Source organism: Syngnathoides biaculeatus, chromosome 4 (assembly GCF_019802595.1).
Source record: "Syngnathoides biaculeatus isolate LvHL_M chromosome 4, ASM1980259v1, whole genome shotgun sequence".
NCBI classification, from domain to species: Eukaryota; Metazoa; Chordata; class Actinopteri; order Syngnathiformes; family Syngnathidae; genus Syngnathoides; species Syngnathoides biaculeatus.
The window spans coordinates 22479499-22492422 of NC_084643.1; the positions used below are offsets into that span (position 1 = coordinate 22479499).

Consider the following 12924-nt stretch of genomic DNA (forward strand, 5'->3'; position numbering starts at 1 on the left):
CGGCGTTAGTAACGTTATTCCCATCACTGACGATGACCCATATGATACTAGTGGGCCACAGCACCCTGGTTGGTACTCACTATAGGACAAGCGCTTGGTACCACAAATTACACAAGACTCAATGCAAGATGGTAGTATGACTTAAAATATATCTGTCACAAGTGCAAAATGTTAACTGCACTGAAGAAGGAAGAGATCAAATCAAAATTGAGCACTCAAATACACGTTTTACTGTGAATACACTCACTGATAATAATTGCGCGACGTTATTCAGTAATATTTAAAGCTCAAGTGTCGTCAAACGGAATTTTTTTGGTACATTATTAATGAAAAACCCACAGCCAATATGGTCCCATGTGTTTTTTCACCACAAAACATGATTTTGACATATACAGCTTTTTGTAACTCCTGCCATGAAAATCCTCTCGGGAATTTGTTGTTGAGAAGAAGCAGGAAGTGACGTAAAGGACAGTGGCGCCCCCTCGTGGACTCGTTTGTTTCCATTAGTTTTACCTCCGCGAAGGTAGCTCGTTGTTCCTTCGTGTTAGCCAAAATGCCGGCTCATTGCATTGCTGGACATTGCTTGAACACTCGGGAGAATGGAATAACCCTTCATAAGTTTGAAAGAGACCCTGTTCGTTGTGAACAATGGATTGCATGGGTGCAGAGGATGAGACCTTCGTGGGTTCCAAATAACAGGTAGGTGTGTATACAGCTACTAAAAAAAAAATAGTTTGGGGCAGACCACGTAATCGGTCTCTCCCATAACGTAGCAAAAGATCCGCATATGAAATGTGTTGATGTGCGCATACAGCTACTAAAAAAAATAATACTTTGGGGCGGACCACATAACCGGTCTCTCTCATAACGTAACAAAAGATCCGCGTATGAAATGTGTCGATGTGCGCGTCGCCCAGCCAACAATGTCTCACTCAGCGTGCAACATAGCTCGGCTCCACCCCCTCCTTATATAGCACAGCGGGCCGAAAGTCAGCCACACCTGCTGAGGCGCCGCGTTCGGCGGTCACATCTTCCGCGAAGGCTGCGCGTCGGGCTGTGCAACGGCGGCAGTTCTGAAGAACCCAGCCGAGAATTCCTTACTCAGTCGCGTGCGAGCATGAAGCGCGCCGGCTCAAATGTGAACACAAAGCGGTACCGCTCGGCTCCGTCATAAGCCACACCGGTCGGCTGCGATGGGCCGCGATAGCTCATCTCCGCCGCGGTCGTGGATCGGACGGGATGCGGTTTGGCCGTGATGGCATATCATCTGAATATGGCTCGAAACAATAGTGTAATATTATCTAACTTCACTCAGTTGTGTGGTGTTGTCCTTTTTGAAAAGAACTTCGGTGTCAGAAGGGGCGTCGGAAAAATGCAAATATCTCTGTTGTTCGGCTTCCGTAGTAGCAGGCACTGCACGTTTTCAACGCCGGAAGTGACGATGACGTCAAGGACAGATGACGCGACTAATATGGCGACCACTTGGATGTCGAGGGACACTCAATTGCGCAACTTTGTGCTCACTTTTTTTTTCGTATAGACATTGAAGTGAATACTGTCATGTGTATTTTTCATTACAATATCCATTTTAGAATGCCTATAGGGATGTCACCCGCACTTTAAGATCAATATGTCGTCATTGCTATTAAGTGTATTCTATTACTTCTCTTACTGTACTACTTATTTCAAGGTAAAATAATACATATATTATACATTGGATTGTCACAGGGGTTGGTAAATTAAATGTTCCAGCCTGCCCATGACCCTGCAATGTATAAAACTAGCTGCACATTGAGTAATGTGGCTGAAAGCCATCTCAAATAAATAAATAAATAAACAAACGAACGAATGAATGAATAAATAAATAAATAAATAAATAAATCTGCGGCACGGTGGGTCAGCTGGTAAAGAGTTGGCCTCGCAGTTCCGAGGACCCGGGTTCGATCCTGGCCCCGCCTGTATGGAGTTTGCATGTTCTCCCCGTGCCTGCTTGGGTTTTCTCCGGGCACTACTGTTTCCCCCCACATCACAAAAACATGCAACATTAACTGGACACTCAAAATTGCTCCTAGGTGTGATTGTGAATGGGGCTGTTTGTCTCTATGTGCCCGGCGATTGGCTGGCAACCAGTTCAGGGTGTACCCCGCCTCCTGCCCAATGACAGCTAGGATAGGCTCCAACACCCCCTGTGACCCTCGTGAGGATAAGCGGTGAAGAAAATGGATGGACAGATGGATAAATAAAGCGCCGCGGTGTGGCAGCTGGAAAATGTTGGCCTCACAGTTCTGAGGACCCGGGTTCAATCCCAGCCCTCCCTGTGTGGAGTTTGCATGTTCTGCTGGTGCCTGCGTGGATTTTCTCCGGGCACTCCGGTTTCCTCCCACGTCCCAAAAACATGCAACATTAATTTCTTCTTAATTGCACTTAGGTGTGATTGTGAGTGCGGCTGTTTATCTCTATGTGCCCTGTGATTGGCTGACAACCAGTTCAGAGTGTACCCAGCCTCCTGCCCCTTGACAACTGGGATAGGCTCCAGCACTCCCGCGACCCTTGTGAGGATAAACGGCTAAGAAAATGGATGGATGGATGGATGGATAAATAAATAAATGAAGTAAAGTTGGTGACTCAGGCCTATACGCCAAGTGATTGACCTTCATACAAAATAACGACCACCTCTATCTGAAAACAATTAGACCGTCAACATATAGTTATAGTGTGAGTTTTTGTTGTTGTTGTTGTTAAACCACAAACATCATGTCGCAATTGTCTAGAAAATAGTGGATTGCCAAGTTGGCAGTAGCTTTATTATGATTAGTATTGAGAGAAGACACTGGTGAGAAATAAGAGAAGAGTTTGAGGATATTTTCGAGGCTGTAGGCAATGATTGCGCCATTAATTGAATGGACAGAGACTTCCAACAAGTCCCTTTTTTGGCCATGGGTACAATATTATATGAAATTATACCTGTAGTTGTAGTTTAGATTACATTATTGCAAAACAATGGAAATAGATAGCGTACTGGTACAGCCACTCGTGAAAGCTCATTGCCACAGCCTGCACACTGCATAACAGTTCGGTTGGGTTTGAGAGCATCGCTCACAGACAGGCCTGAAAATGGATTGAAAATGGATGGACAGTCTGTGGTTGTACTTTGCCCTAATGTACAACTGCACTGCATAATGACTGTGTGATGATTATTCCCACCGGAATGACGCATCTCTGTTATGTCCTGTTCCACTCACCTCTTTGACGGACCTGGATAGTCCTAAGTGCCAGGATGTTCTGTTCATCAGAGAGGAACTGCTTCATTTTAAGGAAGGGCTCTTTGCCTTTCACAGTCAACTTCCTCCAGGGTTTGGGCCTGGCTAGAATCTCACTGACTGAGCCTTGGGAGAGGCCAAGCACATAGTGGCCAAACACACGCTGGCCAATGTTATGTTTCAGCAGCTGCTCCTTCACCTGGAACGCGATCTCTGCCGTGTCCACTTGATCGTCATCCCCTGCTGTCGAGCCACCGCTTTCTGATTGGTCACTGGGCAAGCCTATGTCACTACTGCCTGACCCTTGAGTGGCTGACATGAGAGTGACCCTGGCTGCGTAGAGTGCAGTAGGAAAAGCCATATGACCCTCCTTTTTAAAGTGTGGTGAGAGAAGATGTTTGTGAAGGAGGTGGTCCCCTGATAGTCTGTCAACAGAACATGGCGACACAGAGAAGGGACGGGTGGGATCGTGGTTGGTGGATGAGCCATTCAGGGTGGGAAGACCTGGACTGGGGGTGGCGTGACCACCATCTACTTGAGAGGACGATGAGTTGGAGCCAGGTGGCCTGCCTGTCTCTCGGCCTCCATCCTCTGAGTGATCATCATCTACAGAAAAAAAATTACACCTTCACTTTTGTGATCCATTGTATACTGTGCCATGTACATCTCAATACATAAATTACATCCCAATTTGAAGTTTGTTGTGCTCATGTGGGATTTCTGCACGCTTGATTTTGCAGGTGACAAATATACAGTATACTAGGTTGGCTGATGGGCCTTGCTTTCCTAGTTAACTTTCAAACATCTAATTTCCTGATCATTTAAAAAGAAAAATAAATTACTTTACCAGTGCTGTGCAATATTCTGGCCTTTTCCATCAAGTATTTTTGAGATGGAAGGAAAACCTCTTTATCCAGGAGTAGCATATCTGTGGCCTTCGCTGAATCCTGTACACACAACCGCATGGGGTAAATTTTTGAATAAATCAATTACAGTAGTTGCTGACGTTCTTTTAAAAATAAGATCAGGAAGAAAAAAAAATATTTGGTAAAACTGAGGCTAATATGTGTGGAGAACACATACCTGGGATGAGTTGCCATTTGCAGAGGCCAGCTTCATTACCTTCAAGATACTGTGGGCACAAACAGACATGCAGATCATTTTGCATTATTTATTTTCAGTCCAATCGGCAATGATACACATGCTCCACAACAAATTGTCACCTGAGTTCAGTTTTAATCTCTTCGTAATCCATTTGGGATTTCAGTTTACCTTCTAATCTCTGAGATGAGGGGGACAAAAATGAGAAACTGTTTCGATTACAATGAATGTAAATAAATAGTCAGAGGGACAATGAATCATAATATGTCAGCAACACTCACCTCAATAGCTTCTGTCTTGTAGGCCAACTGTTGTTCTAGCTCTATGATCTGATTGGCTGAGGTTTCTTGAACCTCCTGTAGAGTGCACTGAAGCTGCTGAATATTTTCAAGAAGACGGATGATTTCACGGTCTTTCGCGAGCAGAGTAGCCTCCAGTTTGGAGGGCAATACCTCACCCTTCTCTTTGTTCTCCTGACAGCGTGAAAGGACATTGGGGCCGTGGGGGAGTGGATTTTGGATATGCAAGATTGAGTCTCACAAACTCCATTGTAGTGCATTTACATGGCATTGGCAAATAGATAGAAGAGGAGTTCGACCCACAGTAACAACCCTTCACTTTTTTTCCACATTTTGTTGTGTGAGAGCAAAACCTTATTCCAAAACAGATGGAATTTTTTCCCCCAAAAATTCTATACACAACCATGTAAAGTTAATTTTATTTATCAATAAGATTTTACAAATTTATTAAAAATGTACTCCAAAATCATATGTACTAATATATTTAGTCTTTGCCATGACGAACACCTCATTGGAGTCCACCTCTGATAAATTCAGCTAATTAGACATGGTCTTGGTCTACACGAGGGGGGGGGGGACTTTTTAGCTCAGGGCCGAAATTAATTTTTAAAATTTGTCAGGTGGGCCAAGCTGGCCCAGGTCCTCACATACAAAAAAAAGTTGTAGTGTTAATACTTAGAATTACTTTTCATGGGAACAATGTTGATCAACTTTTTATGCCAATCCATCAAAGTCTGGTGTTATTTTTGTTGTGGCAATTCTTTGAACACATCTGAGGTGTTCATCACTCAGCTAAGATCTGTAAAATGTTTTGTTGGTGTTGATCAAAAGTCTGTTCACATGCATATGTAGAGCTGAAAACACCACCAGCATCTTCTGGATCTTTGGAAATTCGTCTCCGCTTAATGAAGCATAGAACTCATCCAGTTTGAGAGCTGAATTTCTCTTTTAAGACAGTATCACATTGGAGATCAATCAGTTCCATCTGCAGCTCCCCTGGCGCTGTTTCAGGGTCTTGTGTGACTGAATCTTGGATGGCAGTATGTCAGATAAAGGTGTTTTGCTGAGCCTGCGAGCTTGATTTTAACCGCTGAGCTGTAGCCATCAGTACCTGAGTTGATTGGTTGTTCGTATAATCAGGATGATGTGTAGAAAAGGGACAGCTGATGTTATTGTCATTTAAACTGCAATAGTTTAACAAATCAGACAAACAGCCTTTGACGGGACTTCTCTGATAATGTACTTAGTAGTCCCTTGTACTTGTACCAACTACACTACCTTGTGGAACCACTCGGCATTGTAGGACAAAGGTCAAATTAATACAATCATGATTTTGATATGATTTACCAAACTTTGGCAGGCCGGATTGAAATGATCAATGCGAAGAGATGTGGACCGCAGGCCGTATTTTGGCCACCACTGGTCTGCACTTACACCTTTCCACGGTACCATTAAGTAATCGCCCCTATCGTTCCCCCATTTTTCAATATTTATAACTGATTTGTTCCAGGTCAAACCAATTCTAATCTCTTACAAAGAACAACACGTGAATATAAATTAATAAATTGATAAGTGATAGTGATGATGATGATGATTAACTGGTACAGAAATCAAAACTTAATTCTCCCTAAATGAAAAAGTAATTGCCTGAGTAATTGGTTGGGCCATCGTTGTCACAAATAACTGAAATCAAGCGTTTCTGATAACTGGTGATGAGTGAAGTAATTTTTGCCCTGTCTTCAGAATTGTTTTGGTTCGATTTTCGTCTTGATAATACCCCAAAGATTCGCATTTGGATTTAGATCCTGTGAGTTGGCTGGCCATTAAAGCGCTGAGATGGCATGAGCATCAAACATTGGGTGCTTCTGGCGGTATGGGTTGGGGCCAGGTCCTGCTCAAAGATGAAATCTGCATCTCCATAAGATCCTCAGCAGAAGGAATCATGAACTCCTCTTAAACATTCTGGGAGACTGTTGCGGTGACCTCGGATTTAAGTAGTTTACCAACATATATATTGGTCATTCCACCCCAAATCATGACTGACTGTGGATATCTCAAGCCTCAAGCAGCTCGGGTTCTGTCCTTCACCAGTTTTCCTCCAAACCCTTACACCTTGATTCCAGAATGAAAGGCACAGTTTACTTTCATCGGAAAAAAGGGCCAAGGACCACTGGCCAACAGTCTGGTCCTGTCATGCTCCTGGCATCCTGCCCAGGCTGGGCGTGGCCAGCCAATTTGTCAGCACACACCCGCACCTTGTTTCGGCTGATTACGCCCGGTACTTATAGGACCCGGTGACGACTGGTCCTCCGCCAGATCGTTGAGGTTCATGCCCCTTTTGAGCAACCCCGTTTCTCTAATCGTATTCCTGTGTGTACTGACCCCGTAAGCCTGATTCCTTTGACACTTCTGCCTTCCTTGATCGATCTCCCGTGTACCGACTCCTGCCTGCCCGCTGACCTGCCCTTTACGCCCGACGTCCCAACTACCGCTGCTGCACCTGACTGCCTGCCCGATACCCGACCTACTAATAATAAACTTTTTTCCCGAATTACCTCTGCCTCTCCCGTGTCCTCCTGCATTTGGGTCCTACCTCTGTTCCAATGGGTCGTGACAGGTCCTTCCTCTTCTTGGCCCAGCTGGGACACTTCCAATGTTGGCTCAGGTTTAGAAGCGGCTTGACCCAAAGAACCCAACAGTTGTAGCCCATCTCCCGGATACATGGTGGTTGTTGAAGCTGTGACTCTTGCCTCATTCCAGTCTTTGTGGATCCCTGCTAGATTCTTAAATCTCCTCCGTTTGATAATCCGCTGAAGCCTATAGTCATCTTTTTTGATGGTGCATATTCTCCTGCCCTATCCTATTGTCCATCCACTAGACATTCAATTGATATGCTTGGACACAGCACTCTGTGAACAGCAAGTCTCTTTAACTATGAACTTTTGTGTCTCATCCACCATATGGCAGGCATCAATGCTAGTCTTCTAGCCAGTTGTCAAGTCTGCGGTCTTCCCCAATATTGAACCAAACTGAAGCAATATAATGACACCAGCGGAAACTTGTGCCAGTGTTTTGAGTTTAGTAAATGATTTGTATGAGACAATTACAAACAATTATGGACTGCATAACCTGGAATTTGAACGTGGGTGTTTAAACCTTTTAGGTTCACTGTAAATCCCCTAGGTCAAGTCTTAGCACAAACCAAACATGACAGCTTAAAAGAATTATCTGCAGACTTCCAAGAAAAGATTGTCTCAAGGCAATGATCTTGAGAGGGGTATATAAAAATGTTGGGTCCCAATTTTCAAATGAGGACAGTGGCCTCAATCATTCATGAATGGAGGGAAGTTCAGAATGACTAGAATGACTCTTAACACTGGCACCTTGTGTAAATAGAGAGTGAGGATGAAAGGTCTTAGTCACTGAGAGGAACTCAATTATCACGCTCAGAACTTGACTTGGCCCATGGAGAAAGAAGAGAACCTTCCAGAAGGACCTGGATCTGAGGTGTATAGTCCAGTGGCCAGACAAACACTTTGAACAGTGTACCAAACATGGATTTTGCTCAAAGGCACCAGAAAGATGCCCAGACAAGTAGAGAGAAAAACATTATCTGGTCTAATCAGACAAATATTGAACTTGCATGAACGCCAAACGTATGTTTGGAAGAAAGAAGGGACATCTCATCACCCTGTCAATACCATCGCTACAATGTATCAAGACATTTGGACGAAAACTACTCCAGGGAGCCCTTTAATCCATATGGGGGCAATGGTAATATTACAGCAGGGCAACGATCCTAAGCATACAGTCATACTCCAAGGAGTGGCTTCAGAATCAATCTGTCTTTGAGTAGCCCAGTCAGAACCCAGAATTGAATCCAGTTGAACATTTCTGGAGAGATCTGAAAACTGCTTTGATGGATTCATTCTTTATGAGTTGGTTCCATTTTGGTATAACCCTGTAGCATAACATAAAATGTACTGAATGTAAGCATGGCAGACATATTTGAACTGATAATCAAATTTCCCTCTGATGCATACAGTACATACAGTACATACGTATATACTGGGACAATGCAATGATTTGGTGTTTTGGCAACAAAACATTTACAGAAATAAAGACTAGGAAAAAAAAGTGAGAAAAATTCAAATGTAGCATTAAAGATCAAGTAGGCTGTGACTTAGTAGGTCATCCAGTGACTGAAGGGTAGCCGGTTCGAATCCAGGCTCAACTGTCTGTGTTGAAGTGTCTTTGGGCAAGCCACTGAGCCCTAATTTGCTTTGAACGTGGGGCTTAGTAAAGCACTTTAGGCACTATGATAGTGTAGATAAATTGCTGTATAAGTGCAGTCCATTGACCATTTACATGTAATAAGAGACGCATGGCCAATTTTCTGACGCCATTGGTCGTGTAATAGTTCACAAAGTTGAGTTTTGTGCAAATGGCTGAAATTCCATTCATAATTGCCTTGTGATGGATGGGTTTTCAGTCCAGGCTGTAGTTAACCTTTTGCTCTAAATAACATGGGCTCTGTACCCTAACTCTGAACACACAATAAACCAGACCAGAATTACAGAAACAAAATACAGAAAATAGACAGACAGATGTTCAGATTTCCAAAGTGGTTCTTTAACAGTGAAGTAAAATATGTGCATTTTCAGAAACAGAACACGGTTCTTACCTTACTAGTACCCTCCACTAGTTGACAGCTCCCTTCAGAGGCACTTGCCCCACTGACTAGCTCCTCCTTTAGCCTCTGGACTTCTTCCTGGGCCATTTCTGCTCTCTGTGAAAACATTTGGCTTGGTTATAGATATAAAAGAACTGAGTAGTGAAAATATTAAAAAAAAAAAAGGGGGGGTGAGCCACCTGCAAATAATGCCAAGTGCAGTGCAGTGTAGCTGTTGGTTTATTCTGCTAATGCTGCTGTTGAATCAGCTAACTTTATTTTCCAAAAGTGTTTACCAGCTTTGTCACACCCTTCTAATTACAGATTCATTTTGAGAACACAATGAGTAAAGACATGGGAGAGACTACCAGGCAGTAGAATAAAGGAGGCATCACCAGGAAACCAAGGCACTGAAATACAGTAACTAAGAACCCTGGTGTTAGAGCTCTGGCATCAATCGAGCTCTGCAGCCTCCTCTGCTGAGTGCAGCCATGCTACTGCAGAGCGCCCACCAGCGGGAGGTCAGGATTACGCTCTCTAATCACACACTCGGGAGGGGGGGAGGAGGTTTTTGGGTGGGAGGGGTCAGGACAGAGGGTGTCTTAATTAAACCCAAGGCGTGATTACAGGAGTGATTACCCTAACAAAGGAACATCTCAATCATGGAAGAGAAGTATTCACCTGATTTGCTTCCTCAAGTTTGGCCATGATGATGTTGATTTCTTCTAACCTGGGAAACATGCACACACGCACAGATACACACAGTTGAGAGTATTAGCAATACAGCAAGACTGAAATTAGCCCAGCCTTTGATCCTAAACACTTTGTGAAATGCAGAATGATGTAGACAATGCAAAACTGTGCACAAATCGTGAATGTCCTTGTTTTTACATTAATGAAGCCTATCTCAAAATCACTTCTCCAGACAAAAAGTCTTGCTGAATTTTACCAGGTGTCCAGGAAAATATATTTTTTTAAAGTAACAGAAGTCTGTCCAACTGGCTTATTAACATGACCGCATTCCACTGTTTTATTACAGCATCAAATAATGGTCAAAATGATGGATTATTACATTTAGTACTCACATGATTAGAGAGGTTTTAATTGCATGTTACAAACGAAAAAAAATGTAACCAACTTTTCCCCATATATCTGATAATTAGTCTAATTTAAGCAAAAGCTCAGCAGGATTATTCATGAGGTTTGTTTGAAGTTCAATCATTTCTTTTGCAACACGGGACCTATTTTCAAAAGGTAGATAAGGACGGATTAAAAACAAGGATCCTGTGAATTTAATATGCACACAGGTTTCAGGGTCTGACACACGGTGGTCCTGCTAACCAGACAGAATTGTTGATTTTAATTGACCTAAAATGCATTTTCGAGCCTAACATCTGCCCAACTGAATGATTTCATTGGACTTTGATTCTATCCTCAGAGCAGACGGTAACTGTACTAAATTCAGAACAATTATGACATGAAACGGAATCAGAGGAGTACAAAAAAATCAAAATTGCAATGTGGAACTCGTGGGCTACAACATCAATATTTGGCATTAACAGTCACTGTTGTGAGGCATAACTTTAGTTTCAGAAGGCCATTGTTCTGTCGAGGTCAAAGAATTAGGATAGCATAGATAGCACTGACGCTAACAGGTGTTAGCTCCAAATTCAATGAACTTGTGCAATGTAGATATTGTTTTGTATTGATTACCTGCTCAAATACTCAAGTCAGAGGAGACAAATAGTCATTTTTTTACATACGTTGTGCAAAATGGCAGTGAGAGGAATAGAGACAGGGCCAGAGTTCAGAAGCTCTGGGTCGTGGAAAGGTAACTGTTGCTGTGGGTCAGTGGAGCTGCTGTCATCTGAAAAGAATGTGAATCGGAATAACAGCCGTACTATGACCAGGCACATAAACTACTATCAACTACCTGCAGCATGCCACAATGAAAAATCATCCAGTCCAGCAAAATAGTTGGCAACGAGTCTTGAAACATCAGCCCAATTGTGCCATAGATTAAGCCTTGGAGGAAATCCATGAGCAGTGGCTGACTGTGCTCTGGAGCACAACCTGAACAAAAGAGTGTTTGCTTTGAATGTCTATCGACATCTTTCATACAGGCTCTGATGCTTTTCAGCCATGCAGTGTATACATAGCGTTCAAAAACCAGGACGGTGTAGCAGTTTTCTGAAGCAATCTTTAAATGGAACAATTATTCTTGAGGGCTGTCAAAGCCCGAATGCTAGTGAAGGCAAACACAGAGCTCTCTCATCGACCTGCCTTAATAGCTGAGTCATTCTCTTGCGCCGCTGTTACAATGGCATTCCTCAGCTTTTACACACGACAAGAATTTATTTCGCCAAAATAAAGTCGAACTGTTTCAACACTTAAATTGCTTCAATAACCTGCTGCCACGAGGGGCATTGAAATGGCACTTTGTTGGCCTCGTCTTGTATGGGGGAGCTGTAGGAAAAGAGGTTCCAGATGTAGGTGACAAATCAAAAGCAGATTCTTACTTGTTTGTCATCTCTTGGCTATATTTACACCGCAGGTCGAGCAGCTCAGTCTGGGAAGTATCCAAAGCTGTTCAGAAGCAAATAGTGAGAAGTGCACATTAATTTAAAGTGTTTACCTGTGAATACGTGAGGTAAAGTTCATTGTTTTGACCAATAATGTCAAAGGAATGGTTTAGTATTGCACAGTATGAAAAGAAAGAAAAAAAAAAAATTACAGTTGCCCAAGTGTACAGTTGGCTTTTCGTCAAATTTTTTTTAGCCTATTTTTGGTTATTCGCTATAATAAACCTCTTTGTGATTATCTGCAATGTGGTACTTTTTCTTGACGGAATACCGTATCCAGCATGTATGCCTTTGTATTGTATTGTAGCTTCCATTGTGACGATAAAAAGTGGACTCATGGTGGTCGATAAACAACTCCTTTAATTGAGACAGCTAACTGTTACTGTCATCAGTAACAGTACCAAAAAAATAAAAATAAAAAGTCGTCCGCTCAACCTTCTGCCTTGCATCTATAGTACACCCAAATGCACACTCAATTTTTACAAACCCATTCAATGAATAAAATGGAAAAGCAGCTGTGTTAAATCTGTGATTGACAATCAGTGAGAGAAGATGGAGATAGATAGATAGATAGATAGATAGATAGATAGATAGATAGATAGATAGATAGATAGATAGATAGATAGATAGATAGATAGATAGATAGATAGATAGATAGATAGATAGATAGATAGATAGATAGATAGATAGAGGTGGCCATGTCACAATAATTTCACGAAACTAGGACTAAACACAGCGTTCAAATCAGTGGATGACATAACCACAGCTCAGACCAACAACTTTAAAATGGCAGCGGCCATGTCCGCTGTGAATGCTTCAGCCCAAAATAGTTTTCCCAAACTAGAACTAAACAGCATCAAAAACCTGTAGAACCTGTAACAACAGCCCAGTGAAAGATTGCTAAACCTATGACAGCTAGTTCATGCTGTTTCTGCGTGGATCTGGCGGCCTTAAAAGCAGCAGTTTCCTATCAGCAAAGGCTGGCCCACTGAGAGTCGGCACCATTAGTG

At 42.7% G+C, this 12924-nt stretch overlaps 1 protein-coding gene across 2 annotated transcripts in view; it reads right to left on the minus strand.

The window, feature by feature from the left end:
• cux2b (cut-like homeobox 2b) overlaps positions 1-12924 on the minus strand; it is a 125147-nt gene that overhangs the window by 10871 nt on the left and 101352 nt on the right. For both annotated transcript variants that reach the window (XM_061818028.1, XM_061818029.1), the window contains exons 8-15: positions 11852-11918; positions 10014-10062; positions 9345-9449; positions 4643-4834; positions 4484-4542; positions 4344-4392; positions 4108-4207; positions 3243-3866 (exon numbers count right to left, since the gene is read on the minus strand). In XM_061818028.1, coding sequence (XP_061674012.1) covers positions 3243-3866; positions 4108-4207; positions 4344-4392; positions 4484-4542; positions 4643-4834; positions 9345-9449; positions 10014-10062; positions 11852-11918 — 1245 coding nt within the window. The remainder of the gene's footprint in view (positions 1-3242; positions 3867-4107; positions 4208-4343; positions 4393-4483; positions 4543-4642; positions 4835-9344; positions 9450-10013; positions 10063-11851; positions 11919-12924) is intronic.